The 17,994-nt window shown below is 39.6% G+C and overlaps 1 protein-coding gene and 1 long non-coding RNA gene across 5 annotated transcripts in view; one reads left to right on the top strand and one right to left on the bottom strand.

Moving 5' to 3' along the window:
• Positions 1–17,994, top strand: part of LOC144639290 (uncharacterized) — a 128,262-nt gene that overhangs the window by 97,627 nt on the left and 12,641 nt on the right. The gene's annotated exons all lie outside the window — the stretch shown is intronic.
• Positions 678–16,200, bottom strand: LOC144639237 (urokinase plasminogen activator surface receptor-like). Of its 4 annotated transcripts, none has more exons than XM_078498525.1 (8): positions 16,076–16,200; positions 14,895–15,015; positions 13,407–13,685; positions 11,807–12,091; positions 10,208–10,492; positions 8,609–8,893; positions 7,008–7,292; positions 678–868 (listed from the first exon to the last, which is right to left on the bottom strand). In XM_078498525.1, exons 2-8 carry the CDS (start codon positions 14,947–14,949, stop codon positions 858–860), a joined length of 1,485 nt encoding a protein of 494 aa, XP_078354651.1. In that variant the 5' UTR covers positions 14,950–15,015; positions 16,076–16,200; the 3' UTR covers positions 678–857. The 4 variants fall into 4 exon arrangements, with proteins under 4 accessions (XP_078354651.1, XP_078354650.1, XP_078354652.1 ...); XM_078498524.1 differs by lacking the exon at positions 678–868 and adding an exon at positions 6,583–6,745; XM_078498526.1 differs by lacking the exon at positions 678–868 and adding an exon at positions 6,583–6,745 and having other exon boundaries at positions 13,407–13,682.

The raw sequence follows: 17,994 nt of genomic DNA, 5'->3' as shown, positions 1-17,994 counted from the left end.
TTTTACGGAAAGATGGGATTTTGGTCAACAAACCGCTGTTGTCAAGACATGAAATCATTTGCGTCGCAAATGTATAATTTGATTCTACAGATATGAATTATATTGGAGTTTTGTTAACATTTCTTAACATAAACGCCTATCAACGTCATATTATTGTTTTTCGCTTCGCTCAACCGACAACAAAACACTTTCAGCAACCTCGTTCTCAGAAATGATGTATTTTCTTTCGTTTTAAGGGAGAACGGAATACCGCAAAAACAGAGTGGGCTGGTGTCGACTGTGCAGTATTTAGCACAAAAAGACGCGATGTTTTAAATGCTTCTTTTAAGAAATCGCGGTGAGGAAGGCGCGGTGGCCTAATGGTTAGCGCGCTCAACTCCTAATAGAGCGGTCTTCGTTCGAGCCCTGGCCAGGGTCACTGTGTTGTGTTCTTGGGCAGGAAACTTTACTCTCATAGTGCCTCTCTCCACCCAGGTGTATAAATGGGTATCGGCGAACTTATAATGGGGGTAACCCTGCGATGGACTGCATCCAATCCAGGGAAAGTAGAAATTCTCCTAGTCGCTTAATGCTACAGAAACCGGATAAGCTCCGACGGTATGGGTCACTCGACGAAGACTTTACCTACCTATCTACCTTTTGAATTCAAGGTACCGGAGTTTTTACTATTCCCGCTACATCAAACAAACGGTTTGTGTTTATTGCTTCTTTTCTTTATTACTTTTAACTTATTTTGTATTTTGTGTTTTATTTTACGTCCATATTTCTAGTATCTTGTGTCCTAGCTTGTTTCCGCCTTAACTGTTATCAAGTTTCTTGAATTGATTCAAACCGATGAGTCCTTCATTGCCTGATTGCTACTTGGAATCTGTGGAGGAAATAAAAAAAGAACTGAAGGCTGTTGCAGATTAAGTGGGGAGTTGTGTGCGAGGAAAGGCTCATGTCAAAAAGAGAGGGTTCATTTATTTTATTTATAGTTTTATTATTTATAGTTTTATTATTAATAGTTTTATTATTTATAGTTTTGGTTTGTGACTTTGCGCGCTCCCAAGGCAATCTATCGAAAATTACGCGCATGCGTAGCCAATCACATTGCGAGTTTGCCTAACAGTCAGTCACTGCGTTATGCTACTAAAGAAAGTTAGAAGTTTTTCTCTCACTTGGCAATCCAGGCGAGCCCGCGTTACACTCGTCAGTATCACAGCAGTTGACAGCACATTGTCTATCTGTCATGTCATCACAGGTCTTTTTGGCATAATCACACAGCGATTTCGTGGAACACGCCTTCACCACTGATGTTTGGTCATCTTTTTTAGCCCAGACCGTAATGCAGCGATCCAATGATAAGGGACATGTCACCAAGTATTTATCTTTGTCTGCTACCAGTTTATCCTTTGCGCATTCATAGTCAGTACCGAAACAAGCATAACACTTGATGCCACCAACTTAAACAAAAGAAAAAAAGTAGCGTTGTTGACAAGTACATGTATTAGAAACGATCATGTTTTAAAATACATCTGTTGGAAGGCACTCTCTCTAAGAACGGGAGGAAATTATCAAAAAAATTATCAGTAAATATTAAGCTCCTTAACACAACCATGGACCATTCCACGTGTTACGTAGTTCAACATACCTCACTTGGGGTAGCATGCACGTGATAAAACTAGTGATCGCGTGTATGTAAATTTACTGCATTCGCAAACACAACCGGGAGCTGAGTTTGCCCGCAGTTTACCAGCGCACGTGGTTCTTGCTCTACGCGCTGCGCGGTTCGTGCTCTACGCGGACGTTTTTTAATCGCGCGGCGCGGTACTTGCTCTTCTCTTGCGTTTTTTTGAACCACGCAGTGCGGTTCGTGCTCTGCGCGGACGTTTTTCTAACCGCGCGGCGCGGTTCTTGCTCTTCCTTTACTTTCTTTTATTTTAACCTCGCGGCGCGGCTTGTGCTCTACCCTTCCTTTTTTCTGGTCGGTGACCAGATTGATGCCCCCGCTCGGCCAGACCTCGAGTCACGCAGTATTTGAAAACTATAAATCATTTACATAAGAAAACTGTGCGAATACTCTGGTATTATATGTACTTAGCTACTGATATTATATATACTTAGCTTGTTTAGTGTGAAATGTTCAGTTTTTAAGCCTAAACTGTACTCTTGTTCCCGTGTTTGTTTAAGTTTGCTTATTTTCCCATGTTCCCGTTAATGGCTATGTTCCCTTGTCCCCTGAACCCCTAGGACATGTGTGAGAGCATTAGAAATTACTTCACTCTTCGTTTAGTTATTCACTAACGGGCAAAAGCGGGTAGGGTGTAGAGTTCTCGGTCTTTGTCCATTGGGTTGTGTATTGTGAAATGCTCGGAGATACTAGCTGTATAAGCTACTCTGCAAAATTCGAGGGTAAACAAAGTGATGATGATGATGATGATGATGATTCACTGATCACAGATTACGGTCTTCTTCAAGTTTTCATTTAAATGAGGTTCGTTAATGCTTTGGAAAAAATTATTCCTTTTCTCCAAAGTTAAAAAAAGACACACAAAATGGCAGAATTGACTAACTACGACCTTACCAGAGACAAAGGTCCAGCAGAAGAAAACGGCACAAAGGACAAGAAAGTACTTCATTTTTAGTCAAAGTTGTTCGGTGATGAGTGTGTTCCGTCTGAGGTACTGAATGGATATCTCGCAGGACTGTGGGATAATAAGCATGTTATTAATATTAATTATATTTATTATTACACTATGTCGTCATTTGACCATATAAGGTCAGTGACAAAATATAACACGTCATTACACTGTACTATTTCGTATTACACTGTAGGGCCCCATTTTGTAACAAGATTATAGGCGGGAAAAATTATTGTAGTGGTATAAAAATTCCCCTATTCCATGGTTTTATTTAAAGATAAATATCCTTACAAAAGTATCCGTAAAACCATGGAATGAGTGTATGTATTAATTTTGACTGTAACGAAATTCTAAAAACAAAAACAAGCAAATATCAACAAAAGATCGGTGCGGCTCTACCTTAAACAAGATCGCAGCAAAATTTAAACGATAACGCCTGAAAATCAAAAAAATTATATAAAACCTAGAAATTCGGCCCGAATACACATGTTTTCAAGTGCAATTATACACGTTGCTTTGTTATCATTCTATTCGCTACTTGCTCTTTTTCGCCTGTCCGCTATCTGTTTGATGAGCGGGATGAAAAAGCTCGCAGATCGACGTATTGGGCCTAAAAACGGATTGCGGATTTTTGCGATACATCGCATATCGAGCACATTCCTGGACCTCAAAAATACGGGATCGCGGATTAGCTGAGAATTTTTGGGCGGATTCCGGACTCTTCATGTCAGGAAGCTCTAATTACGTGGATACTAAAACGAAGCTCAGATCGCTTTGGTCGGTCTAGCTTCGTCGGTATGTTGACGAAATTGTCGCAAAACAAGCATTAAATCGAATCTTCTTAAAAGAGTGGAACTACACCACACAAAGTTTTCAAGTTTTGCGGATTGGGATTTGAACGAAAATAGTGGCGGATTTACGGATTTGGCCAAAAAAAATCCGGATCGGCGGATTTGTGTGCATCTATTCACCCTTTCCCTAATATTGTAATCTAATTACAACTTTAACTTACTACAATGGCGTCTCTTCTGTAAGTTTTTCTCTTTGAAGTCCGTTCACTCTTCCGTGATCTCCTCTTGGTTTGGTCTCTTTGAAGAACTGAATGCGTTCCGTGCTTCTCGTCCTTTCAAATGTCCTAATTATGTAAAATATATCACACGAAATCCATAACTTGAAATTAGAAAAGGTATTGTTGACGCTCACGCTATAACAGCTCAGACCATTTGGCGCCAGGAGATCTCAAACACAGCGCATACTCAATTGCATTTAACTAGGCTGGCCTTCTTAATATTTAATTAGTGAACAAATTTCGTTGAGAAAAAAAAAATAGAAAATTTTACTCGTCATAAAAATTTCAAGCAACCTACGACTAGCCATAGAGAGCGTGAAAATCAACAGCCATTCTTTTATACATGTTTAATTCAATTGTTGAACAAAAAACTACGCTCAAAGCTTGCAAATATAAACAAAAGACGACACAGTCTTCCAAAGGGGGGAAGCCCAAGAAAAATTTCAGTTGTTGCCTAGATAATAAACTGAAACTAAAAACATTTTGGACGTCACGTCAAAAACATACGTCGTAACCATTAAAAAAAAGTAAAGAAGGAAAGTACACACTGTCAAATTAAAGTTACATTTTAAGTAAACGTTTTACTTAAAACACGCAATGTTTTAAGAAAATGATGCTCATATGGCGTCCTTTGTTTACCCAATACTGGTTAGGCAACGAAAATGATTGACAATTAGATATCTGAAATTATCACTTTCAATGTATAAAAAAAAATTGTTGTTTAGAATAACTACTTTTCAGAACACGAAGGAAAATTGGTTGTATTTTTTACTCTGATATATTGTAATAAAAAACTGCAAATGTTACTAAGTCAGTCGGAGTAAGAGACGTGATCTGGTTTGTTTGCTTGTAACTCCGTAACACTTCAGCTTTCTTGGAATCTGCACGCTATACTGATAAGAGTTCCTGGCGTCACTAAAATGAAGCTGTTTTACGGAAAGATGGGATTTTGGTCAACAAACCGCTGTTCTCAAGACATGTGAAATCATTTAAGTCGCAGGTGTATAAAGTTGATTCTATAGATATGAATTATATTGGAGTTTTGTTAACATTTCTTAACATAAACGCCTATCAACGTCATATTATTGTTTTTCGCTTCGCTCAACCGACAACAAAACACTTTCAGCAACCTCGTTCTCAGAAATGATGTATTTTCTTTCGTTTTAAGGGAATAGCGCCAAAACAGTGTGGGGTGATGGCGAATGTGCAGTATTTAGCACAAAAAGACGCCATGTTTTAAATGCTTCTTTAAGGAATCGCGGTGAGGAAGGCGCGGTGTCCTAATGGTAAGCGCGCTTAACTCCTAATAGAGCGGTCTTCGTTCGAGCGCTGGCCAGGGTCACTGTTTTGTGTTCTTGGGCAGGAAACTTTACTCTCATAGTGCGCTAGTGCCTCTCTCCACCCAGGTGTATAAATGGGTATCGGCGAACTAAAAATGGGGGTAACTCTACCCTGCGATGGACTAGCATTCCATCCAAGGGGGAGTGGAAATACAGTTAAAACCCGCGAGTAAGAACCTACCATTTAAGATTTGCCAATTCACCCCCTTTTTATAAGTACCTATTCAGCCTAAAATTTGGAAACAGGTTCTTATTTTCAAAAACTGATTAAAAATGTTTAGTTTTGGGAAACTAAGATAAATCAACATTCTGGATCCTCATTGGAAGTACCAAACCTAGAAGCCTTATCACTCCAGTTGCAACTGAAATGCCATTGCTGAAAATCATAAAATACTAGTAATACGTGACTCGCAGGGCCTCGCGAAGCTCTGAGTTATTGTTGCCTAGTAACAGACAAAATACAGCAGACAGAATACAAACAGAAACTGAACAACAACGAACTGCACGATTACAGAGACTTCGACAAAATAGAGCAGACAGAATACAAACAGAAACTGAACAACAACGAACTGCACGATTACAGTAGCCTGCGAATATAGCCGCCTCTCATTCGCGTCCCGCAACGAAGAGCGAAACAGATTACAATTACTGAGACAAAATTATACAGACAGACTTTTAGTAGAATCAACTGAACAGCTACAGGATAGATTACAATTAAGAAGGGAAAGTGATGCAGCGCGCTTACAATTAGAATCGGAGGAGGAGAGAAATATTCGATTACAGTCTGCTCGAGAAAATAGTGACACGCGTAGACAACAACAAGAATTTATATAATACAGCAACAGCAACAGGAACTAAACAGAGATGATTATCTTTCCAATGGATGGAGAAATCCCGATCAGCCTTGACATCAGCAACAATGGGTTCAGAACGAAATGGCAAATTTTCATACAACAATGAACAGTTTTAAACACCAGCAGTTTATAGCCTGAATAGGCGTTGAGGGAGTATTATGTGGAAATCAGTGTTATTTTAATCCGAAAAGAAAAACGATAAAAATGAAAGGCACAGGATTCGAACCCACAAAAAAAAAAGGAAAAAAAAAAAAAAACCCTAACCGGATTCGAACCCCCGTCCTCAGTCCCGAAGATCTGATTTCAAGTTCGACGCCTTACCATTAGGCCACCAGCGCGCGGCCGTGTGACGTCATTTCCGCCACACACCAAGCTCACAAATATGACCGTAAACTCCACACGAGATTTCATCCCGCCTGAGCCCTTTGAGGGACAAAATTATACACCCCGCTACGCTCGGCCTTCGGCCTCGCTTCGCGCGGAATTATTTTTGAGCATTCACATAAATAAACATAGAAAAAGTAAAGCTATAAATTCTATTAGCAACAACGTAAATTTTTCTTCAGAAAATAAGAACCTAAATAGCCTAAATTTTTGTTTATGTAAGAGCCTGTTTAGGACAACCTTGAAAAATTAGGTTAGCGGTGTTTTAACTATCCCCGTTACATCAAACAAACGGCTTGTGTTCATTGCTTCTTTTCTTTATTATTTTTAATTTACAGAATGTATTTTGAGCTTTATTTTACGTCCATATTTCTAGAATCTTATATCCTAGCTTGTTTCCACCTTAACTGTTATCAAGTTTCTTGAATTGGTTCAAACTGGTGAGTCCTTCATTGCCTGATTGCTACTTGGAATCTGTGGAGGAAATAAAAAAAAGAACTGAAGGCTGTTGCAGATTAGGTGGGGAGTTGTGTGCGAGGAAAGGCTCATGTAAAAAGAGAGGGTTCATTTATTTTATTTATAGTTTTATTATTTATAGTTTTGGTTTGTGATTTTGCGCGCTCTCAAGGCAATCTATCAAAAATTACGCGCATGCGTAGCCAATCACATTGCGAGTTTGCCTAACAGTCGGTCACTGCGTTATGCTACTAAAGAAAGTTACAAGTTTTTCTCTCACTTGGCAATCCAGGCGAGCCCGCGTTACACTCGTCAGTATCACAGCAGTTGAAAGCACATTCTCCATCTTTCATGTCATCACAGGTCTTTTTGGCATAATCACACAGCGATTTCGTGGAACACGCCTTCACCACTGATGTTTGGTCATCTTTTTTAGCCCAGACCGTAATGCAGCGATCCTCTGATAAGGGACATGTCGCCAAGTATTTAGCTTTGTCTGCTACCAGTTTATCTTTTGCGCATTCATCACCAGTACCGATACAATCATAACACTTGATGCTGCCAGCTGAAATAAAAGGGAAAAATAGCTTAAGGCGCATGTCTTGTTGACAAGTACAGTGGAACCTCGATTTCACGAATAGCCAAGGGACTGGGGAAACTGAGATTGCATTGAGATTTCCTTCACTCGTCGTTTAGTTATTCACTAAAGGGCGCTTAGGGTGTGGAGTTCCCTGTGTTGTGGTCTGGTCTTTGTCCATTGGGCTGTGTACTGTGAAATGCTCGGAGATACTAGCTGCATGAGCTACTCTGCAAATCCGCGCGGGGGTAAAAAGCAAAGTAATGATGATTTACTGATCACAGATTACGGTCGTCTTCAAGTTTTTATTTAAATGCGGTACGTTCATGCTTTGGAAAAATTTATGCTTTTACCTCCGAAGTTAAAAAAAGACACACAAAATGGCAGAATTGACTAACTACGACCTTACCAGAGACATAGGTCCAGCAGAAGAAAACGGCATAAAAGACAAGAAAGTACTTCATTTTTAGTCGAAGTTGTTCGGTGATGAGTGTGTTCCGTCTGAGGTACTGAATGGATATCTCGCAACGCCTTCAAACGGCCTATATTATTTTGTTTAGTATATCAAGAAGATTTTGGCCATTTTCCGATCATTTTGGAAGATTTCCGAAGGCTGCCGAAGATATACAAAGACTACCGAAGATATCTGAAGACTACCAGACTGAGATTTCCGAGGAGAAATCTGAAAATTTTGTCTTAGTTCATGAGTGATTTCATTACTGCTTTTCGAAGAGCAGAGAAGAATTTACAATGCTAAATGACTATGGGTTTTTTACGAAAAGCCCTCCAAACACTTAACAGTATTTTCTCCAGAAACAGTAAACATTAAAAAATTGGCCAAAATTACATCAAACACTAAAAATTATGGGCAAGTAATACTAAACACTAAACCCCATTTAGACCCTCAAAGCAATCTATCGAAAATTACGCGCTTGCGTACGTAGCCAATCATAATACGAGTTTGCCTAACAGTCGGTCACTGCGTTAGAGCAGTTTTCAATTGAGTGCCGTAAAACCAAAACCAAAGTAATTACTCTGGCCAATCACAAAAGAAAAAAAAAATCCAGTAAACCAATTAGAAGTCGAAGCAAATACATGTAGCCGGTACGAAGCACGGGAAAACAGGCGCGAGCGAGTGGCGATTAGTTTTGGTTTTACTCATGATTGGCTGAGAAAGTGGCGCGAGATTTTTAAGCCAATCACAAAGCGTAGTATTGAAAAACCAAAGCAAACGCAATTTACTTTCGACACTCAAGTGAAAACCGCTCTATGCTACTAAGGAAAGTTAGAAGTTTTTCTCTCACTTGGCAATTCAGGCGAGCCCGCGTTACACTCGTCAGTATCACAGCAGTTGAAAGCACATTCTCCATCTTTCATGTCATCACAGGTCTTTTTGGCATAATCACACAGCGATTTCGTGGAACACGCCTTCACCACTGATGTTTGGTCATCTTTTTTAGCCCAGACCGTAATGCAGCGATCCTCTGATAAGGGACATGTCGCCAAGTATTTAGCTTTGTCTGCTACCAGTTTATCTTTTGCGCATTCATCACCAGTACCGATACAATCATAACACTTGATGCTGCCAGCTGAAATAAAAGGGAAAAATAGCTTAAGGCGCATGTCTTGTTGACAAGTACAGTGGAACCTCGATTTCACGAATAGCCAAGGGACTGGGGAAACTGAGATTGCATTGAGATTTCCTTCACTCGTCGTTTAGTTATTCACTAAAGGGCGCTTAGGGTGTGGAGTTCCCTGTGTTGTGGTCTGGTCTTTGTCCATTGGGCTGTGTACTGTGAAATGCTCGGAGATACTAGCTGCATGAGCTACTCTGCAAATCCGCGCGGGGGTAAAAAGCAAAGTAATGATGATTTACTGATCACAGATTACGGTCGTCTTCAAGTTTTTACTGAAATGCGGTACGTTCATGCTTTGGAAAAATTTATGCTTTTACCTCCGAAGTTAAAAAAAGACACACAAAATGGCAGAATTGACTAACTACGACCTTACCAGAGACATAGGTCCAGCAGAAGAAAACGGCATAAAAGACAAGAAAGTACTTCATTTTTAGTCGAAGTTGTTCGGTGATGAGTGTGTTCCGTCTGAGGTACTGAATGGATATCTCACAACGCCTTCAAACGGCCTATATTATTTTGTTTAGTATATCAAGAAGATTTTGGCCATTTTCCGATCATTTTGGAAGATTTCCGAAGGCTGCCGAAGATATCCAAAGACTACCGAAGATATCTGAAGACTACCAGACTGAGATTTCCGAGGAGAAATCTGAAAATTTTGTCTTAGTTCATGAGTGATTTCATTACTGCTTTTCGAAGAGCAGAGAAGAATTTACAATGCTAAATGACTATGGTTTTTTACGAAAAGCCCTCCAAACACTTAACAGTATTTTCTCCAGAAACAGTAAACATTAAAAAATTGGCCAAAATTACATCAAACACTAAAAATTATGGGCAAATAATACTAAACACTAAACCCCATTTAGACCCTCAAAGCAATCTATCGAAAATTACGCGCTTGCGTACGTAGCCAATCATAATACGAGTTTGCCTAACAGTCGGTCACTGCGTTAGAGCAGTTTTCAATTGAGTGCCGTAAAACCAAAACCAAAGTAATTACTCTGGCCAATCACAAAAGAAAAAAAAATCCAGTAAACCAATTAGAAGTCGAAGCAAATACATGTAGCCGGTACGAAGCGCGGGAAAACAGGCGCGAGCGAGTGGCGATTAGTTTTGGTTTTACTCATGATTGGCTGAGAAAGTGGCGCGAGATTTTTAAGCCAATCACAAAGCGTAGTATTGAAAAACCAAAGCAAACGCAATTTACTTTCGACACTCAAGTGAAAACCGCTCTATGCTACTAAGGAAAGTTAGAAGTTTTTCTCTCACTTGGCAATTCAGGCGAGCCCGCGTTACACTCGTCAGTATCACAGCAGTTGAAAGCACATTCTCCATCTTTCATGTCATCACAGGTCTTTTTGGCATAATCACACAGCGATTTCGTGGAACACGCCTTCACCACTGATGTTTGGTCATCTTTTTTAGCCCAGACCGTAATGCAGCGATCCTCTGATAAGGGACATGTCGCCAAGTATTTAGCTTTGTCTGCTACCAGTTTATCTTTTGCGCATTCATCACCAGTACCGATACAATCATAACACTTGATGCTGCCAGCTGAAATAAAAGGGAAAAATAGCTTAAGGCGCATGTCTTGTTGACAAGTACAGTGGAACCTCGATTTCACGAATAGCCAAGGGACTGGGGAAACTGAGATTGCATTGAGATTTCCTTCACTCGTCGTTTAGTTATTCACTAAAGGGCGCTTAGGGTGTGGAGTTCCCTGTGTTGTGGTCTGGTCTTTGTCCATTGGGCTGTGTACTGTGAAATGCTCGGAGATACTAGCTGCATGAGCTACTCTGCAAATCCGCGCGGGGGTAAAAAGCAAAGTAATGATGATTTACTGATCACAGATTACGGTCGTCTTCAAGTTTTTACTGAAATGCGGTACGTTCATGCTTTGGAAAAATTTATGCTTTTACCTCCGAAGTTAAAAAAAGACACACAAAATGGCAGAATTGACTAACTACGACCTTACCAGAGACATAGGTCCAGCAGAAGAAAACGGCATAAAAGACAAGAAAGTACTTCATTTTTAGTCGAAGTTGTTCGGTGATGAGTGTGTTCCGTCTGAGGTACTGAATGGATATCTCACAACGCCTTCAAACGGCCTATATTATTTTGTTTAGTATATCAAGAAGATTTTGGCCATTTTCCGATCATTTTGGAAGATTTCCGAAGGCTGCCGAAGATATCCAAAGACTACCGAAGATATCTGAAGACTACCAGACTGAGATTTCCGAGGAGAAATCTGAAAATTTTGTCTTAGTTCATGAGTGATTTCATTACTGCTTTTCGAAGAGCAGAGAAGAATTTACAATGCTAAATGACTATGGTTTTTTACGAAAAGCCCTCCAAACACTTAACAGTATTTTCTCCAGAAACAGTAAACATTAAAAAATTGGCCAAAATTACATCAAACACTAAAAATTATGGGCAAATAATACTAAACACTAAACCCCATTTAGACCCTCAAAGCAATCTATCGAAAATTACGCGCTTGCGTACGTAGCCAATCATAATACGAGTTTGCCTAACAGTCGGTCACTGCGTTAGAGCAGTTTTCAATTGAGTGCCGTAAAACCAAAACCAAAGTAATTACTCTGGCCAATCACAAAAGAAAAAAAAATCCAGTAAACCAATTAGAAGTCGAAGCAAATACATGTAGCCGGTACGAAGCGCGGGAAAACAGGCGCGAGCGAGTGGCGATTAGTTTTGGTTTTACTCATGATTGGCTGAGAAAGTGGCGCGAGATTTTTAAGCCAATCACAAAGCGTAGTATTGAAAAACCAAAGCAAACGCAATTTACTTTCGACACTCAAGTGAAAACCTCTCTATGCTACTAAGGAAAGTTAGAAGTTTTTCTCTCACTTGGCAATTCAGGCGAGCCCGCGTTACACTCGTCAGTATCACAGCAGTTGAAAGCACATTCTCCATCTTTCATGTCATCACAGGTCTTTTTGGCATAATCACACAGCGATTTCGTGGAACACGCCTTCACCACTGATGTTTGGTCATCTTTTTTAGCCCAGACCGTAATGCAGCGATCCTCTGATAAGGGACATGTCGCCAAGTATTTAGCTTTGTCTGCTACCAGTTTATCTTTTGCGCATTCATCACCAGTACCGATACAATCATAACACTTGATGCTGCCAGCTGAAATAAAAGGGAAAAATAGCTTAAGGCGCATGTCTTGTTGACAAGTACAGTGGAACCTCGATTTCACGAATAGCCAAGGGACTGGGGAAACTGAGATTGCATTGAGATTTCCTTCACTCGTCGTTTAGTTATTCACTAAAGGGCGCTTAGGGTGTGGAGTTCCCTGTGTTGTGGTCTGGTCTTTGTCCATTGGGCTGTGTACTGTGAAATGCTCGGAGATACTAGCTGCATGAGCTACTCTGCAAATCCGCGCGGGGGTAAAAAGCAAAGTAATGATGATTTACTGATCACAGATTACGGTCGTCTTCAAGTTTTTACTGAAATGCGGTACGTTCATGCTTTGGAAAAATTTATGCTTTTACCTCCGAAGTTAAAAAAAGACACACAAAATGGCAGAATTGACTAACTACGACCTTACCAGAGACATAGGTCCAGCAGAAGAAAACGGCATAAAAGACAAGAAAGTACTTCATTTTTAGTCGAAGTTGTTCGGTGATGAGTGTGTTCCGTCTGAGGTACTGAATGGATATCTCACAACGCCTTCAAACGGCCTATATTATTTTGTTTAGTATATCAAGAAGATTTTGGCCATTTTCCGATCATTTTGGAAGATTTCCGAAGGCTGCCGAAGATATACAAAGACTACCGAAGATATCTGAAGACTACCAGACTGAGATTTCCGAGGAGAAATCTGAAAATTTTGTCTTAGTTCATGAGTGATTTCATTACTGCTTTTCGAAGAGCAGAGAAGAATTTACAATGCTAAATGACTATGGGTTTTTTACGAAAAGCCCTCCAAACACTTAACAGTATTTTCTCCAGAAACAGTAAACATTAAAAAATTGGCCAAAATTACATCAAACACTAAAAATTATGGGCAAATAATACTAAACACTAAACCCCATTTAGACCCTCAAAGCAATCTATCGAAAATTACGCGCTTGCGTACGTAGCCAATCATAATACGAGTTTGCCTAACAGTCGGTCACTGCGTTAGAGCAGTTTTCAATTGAGTGCCGTAAAACCAAAACCAAAGTAATTACTCTGGCCAATCACAAAAGAAAAAAAAATCCAGTAAACCAATTAGAAGTCGAAGCAAATACATGTAGCCGGTACGAAGCACGGGAAAACAGGCGCGAGCGAGTGGCGATTAGTTTTGGTTTTACTCATGATTGGCTGAGAAAGTGGCGCGAGATTTTTAAGCCAATCACAAAGCGTAGTATTGAAAAACCAAAGCAAACGCAATTTACTTTCGACACTCAAGTGAAAACCGCTCTATGCTACTAAGGAAAGTTAGAAGTTTTTCTCTCACTTGGCAATTCAGGCGAGCCCGCGTTACACTCGTCAGTATCACAGCAGTTGAAAGCACATTCTCCATCTTTCATGTCATCACAGGTCTTTTTGGAATAATCACACAGCGATTTCGTGGAGCACATTTTCACCACTGAGTCATCTTCTTTTATCCAGAACGTCATGCAGCGATCCTCTGATAAGGGACATGTCTCCAAGTATTTAGCTTTGTCTGCTACCAGTTTATCCTTTGTGCATTCATCGGAATAATTGATACAATTGTAACACTTGATGCCACCTGCTAAAATAAAAGGGAAAAAAAATAGCTTATAGCGCATGTCTTGTTGACAAGCATTAGCAATCATCATGTTTAATAACGGGAACGGGAGGAAATTATCAAAAAAATTATCGGTAAATATTTAGCTCCTTAACACATCCATGGACCATTCCACGTGTTACATAGTTAAACCTTCCTCACTGGGGGTAGTATACATGTGATAAAACTAGTGTTCGCGTGCGCGTAAATTTACTGCATCCGAAACACAGCTCGGAGCTGAGTTTGACCAATGTTCAACCTGGCGCGTGGTTCTTGCTCTGCAAGCGGTTTAGTTTTTTAACCGCGCCGCGTGGTTCGTGCTCTGCGCGGACGTTTTTTTGAACCGCGCGGCGCGGTACGTGCTCTGTGCGGACTTTTTTTTAACCGTGCGGCGCTGTTCTTGCTCTTCCCTTACTTTCTTTTTTTAACCGCGCGGCGCGGTTCGTGCCCTGTGCGGACGTTTTTTTAAACTTCGCAGCGCGGTTCGTGCTCTATACCCTTACTTTTTTTTTTCGGTGACCAGATTGATGCCCCCGCTTTTTGGATTTTTTTGATCAACTTTTGAGCAACGATTTGTGAAATTTCGTTAACTTATTTTTTAAATTTCGAGCAACTTGTGGACAGCCCTACCTGCGTACTTAGCTAGAATTAGAACCATGTGATGAAGGTGTGCATGTACATTTGAAGGTTAGTGTTTGAGTATTTATTCACTTACTATCATTATTTTTTATTTTTTTCTTAACTAATTTAGGTGGAATACCTGTAAACTAGCTGGTGTGACATTTCTGCAATGTCACACCTTATTGCTCAGTGTATGACACATTAAACGACTATTGTATTTTATACCATGCCATAGAAAATACAGCCAATCAGAATACAGGAAAGCCGTTGTATATTCGACGGTATTCAACCCAACCTTCCCATCGTGCGCTGCGATTGTATTCTCGACGAAATTTAGTGAGCGTTTTTTCTATGGCATGGTATAAAATAGTTACACAACACTTTCTCGTGGTATATTATGGAATATCCCACTTGTCACTTGTATTTTCTTGGTATACACACTCGCCTAAAGGCTCGTGTGTATACCGAGAAAATACAAGTGACTCGTGGGATATTCCATAGTATACCACTCGAAAACGTTGCATAACTAGTATGTATTGTATTGTATTGAGTTCTAACTAACTACGACCTTACCAGCGATGAAGGTCGAGCAGAGGAATACAGCACAGTAAACAAGAATTTGCTTCATTTTCAGTCGAAGTTACTCGGTGATCAGTGTGTTCCGTCTGAGGTATTGAATGAATATCTTGCAGGACTGTGGGTTAAATGGTATGATATTTATGTTATTAAAATTTATTATTACACGTCATTTGACCACATAAGATCAGAAGAATTGACGAAATATGACACGTTATTACACTGCTATCTAAGGCCTGGAACTCCTTACCTAATAATGTAAGATCTGAACCTACTTTAACTGGTTTTAAAAGACTGCTAAAAGGAATCTCCTTTCAGGCATAATGGTATATCTTAACATTTTTTTTTTTCTCATGTAAATAGATGTAAATAGATTTTAAATGTAAATTTTCATTTTTACAATTTTTGTTTCTCGAAGATATTAGCCTTTTTTAGGCTGCTCTACAATTCGAGTTGAAATAAAGTTCATGTTATGTTATGTTACTGCAGTATTTCGTATTACACTCCTGGTACATACACTCTACAGCCCCATTTTGTAACTAGATTATAGGCGGGAAAAATTATTGTAGTGGTATAAAAATTCCCCTATGCCATGGTTTTAAGATAAATATCCTCACAGAAGTATATCTGTGAAACCATCGAATGAGTGTATGTATTGTTTTTGACTGTAACGAAATTATAAAAACAAAAACAAACAAATACCAACAGCGAAGCATTTAAAGTTGCTAAAATTATATGAAACTTAGAAATTCGTCCCGAATACGCATGTTTTCAATGCGAGTGCAATTATACACGTTGCTTTGTCGTCATTCTATTCGCTACTTGCTCTTTTTCACCTATCTGGTATGAAAAGGTACGCGGATCGATGTATTTGGCCTAAAATGCACCCGGATTGCGGATTTTTGCGATACATCAAGCGAATTCCCGGACTTCAAAAATACTGTGGATCGCGGATTAGCTGATGTTGACGAAATTGTTGCAAAAACATGCAATAAAACGAATCTTCTTAAAAGAGTGGAACTACACCACACAAAGTTTTCAAGTTATGCGGATTCGGATTTGAGCGAAAATAGTGGCGGATTTACGGATTTGGCCAAAAATAAAACGGATCGGCAGATTTGCGTACCTCTATTCACCCTCTCTGTTAATATTGTAGTCTAGTTACAACTTAAACTTACTACACTGGCGTCTCCTCGGTAATTTTTTCCCTTTAAAGTCTGAGCACTCTCCTGTGATAACCTAAACCTTGGTTATACGTTTGGCCACTTTGAAGAACTGAATGCGTTCCGTGCTTCTCGTCCTTTCAAATGTCCTAATTATGTAAAATATAGAACATGAAATCCATAGCATCAAATTAGGAAAAGTACTGTTGACGCTCACGCTACAACAGCGCAGAGTTTTTGGCGCCAGGAGATCTCAAAAACAGCGCATGCTCAGTCGTATTTAACTAGGGTAGCCTTCTTAATATTTACTTAGTGAACAAATTTCGTTGAGCAAAAAATATTAGAAAATTTTACTCGTCAGAAAAATTTCAAGCAACCTAAGACTAGCCATAGAGAGTGTGAAAATCAACTGCCATTCTTTTATGTCTAAACATAAGTTTAATCCAAATCTTGAGCATGAAAACTACGTTCAAAGCTCGCAAATATAAACAAAAGACGACAAAGTCTACCAAAGGGGGGAAGCCCAAGGAATTTTTCAGTTGTTTCCTAGGAAATAAACTGCAACTTAAAAACATTTTGGACGACACTTGAATTCAAAAACATACAACGTAACCATTAAAAAATACAAAGTAAAGAAGGAAAGTACTCAGTGTCAAATTAGAGTGACGTTTTAAGTAAACGTTTTCCTTAAAACACGCAATGTTTTAAGAAAATTGTGTTGATATGGCGCCAATAGTTTACCCAATACTGGTTAGGCAACGAAAATGATTGACAATTAGATATCTGAAATGATCACTTTCCATGTATAAAAAATATTGTTGTTTAGAATAACTACTTTTCCGAAACCGAAGGAATATTGGTTATTTTCTACTCTGATATTACTTTGCAAAAAAAACCCGCAAATGCAGCGTTAAGTTACTAAGTCAGTCGAAGTAAGAAACACGATCTGGTTTATTTGCTTGTAACTCCGTAACACTTCAGCTCTTTTGGAATGTGCACGCAATACTGATAAATGTTCTCGGATTCTCCAAATGCAGCTGTTTTAGGAAGAAATAAAATTTGTTGGTCAGCAAAATGTTGTACTCGCGCCACGTGAGATCATTTGCATTGCACTTGCATCTATACAAGTAGTAGCCGGTATTTGCACATTCTCGTCCCCAGAGGCCGCGATCCTTCTGGTCAGCAACAGGGATCGATCCCTGGCGCTGACCAGAAAGATCGCGGCCTCTGGAGACGAGAATGGGAATTAGCATCAATTAGCTTAGTGCCAGTTTCCGCGCATGCGCACTTGTAAGGAAAGTTGAATTTTCTTCCTCCCCAATACGTCATCTTGTCTCCATCACGTGACACCCACCAGCCATACATCACACCGTTGAGTAATAGCATCAAGTTGAGTGATAACTAACATTCGTACTTGATAACCTGTCCCCACTGGGCAGATTTGGCCGTTCCTGGGCCGTTAGGTTTTTCAGAAATGAAGATTGCCACGTTTATAAAAGCCTCACTGGCGACATCCTGTCAAGTGCGTAATGTTTTTACTGTACTGTCGTGACTGATGACTGTCACGCCAACATTGTTCTTGTCAGTCACTGTGTCACAGTCAATGGTGAAAGGTGTCACGCCTCCTACCCCATCAGGGTCGTTGGCATAAGTTAAGAAACCCTTTTCTACAAGCTATTCAAAGTAAAAAAATAAAACGTAAAATATAGACGGCAAACTGATCCTGACGGCTAAAGCGGCCAAAAAGAAACAAAATACCAAAAATAAAAATAAAAGTACCAAGCTAGGTTTACTAAATCGTACTTGGAAATGCACATCAGATCAAAACAACGAGGATCAGTTTTTAGAAGGTTTGATCAACGATAAATTTTAATACTGTATGCTAAAGGATTTTAAACCTTCTGTTTCTTCTTTACTCACCCCACCGCGATCGA

This window comes from Oculina patagonica, chromosome 14 (genome assembly GCF_052425735.1).
Source record: "Oculina patagonica isolate OP01 chromosome 14, crgOcupat, whole genome shotgun sequence".
NCBI classification, from domain to species: Eukaryota; Metazoa; Cnidaria; class Anthozoa; order Scleractinia; family Oculinidae; genus Oculina; species Oculina patagonica.
The sequence above is the reverse complement of the archived record's forward strand: the minus strand, read 5'-3'. Positions and strand labels throughout refer to the sequence as shown.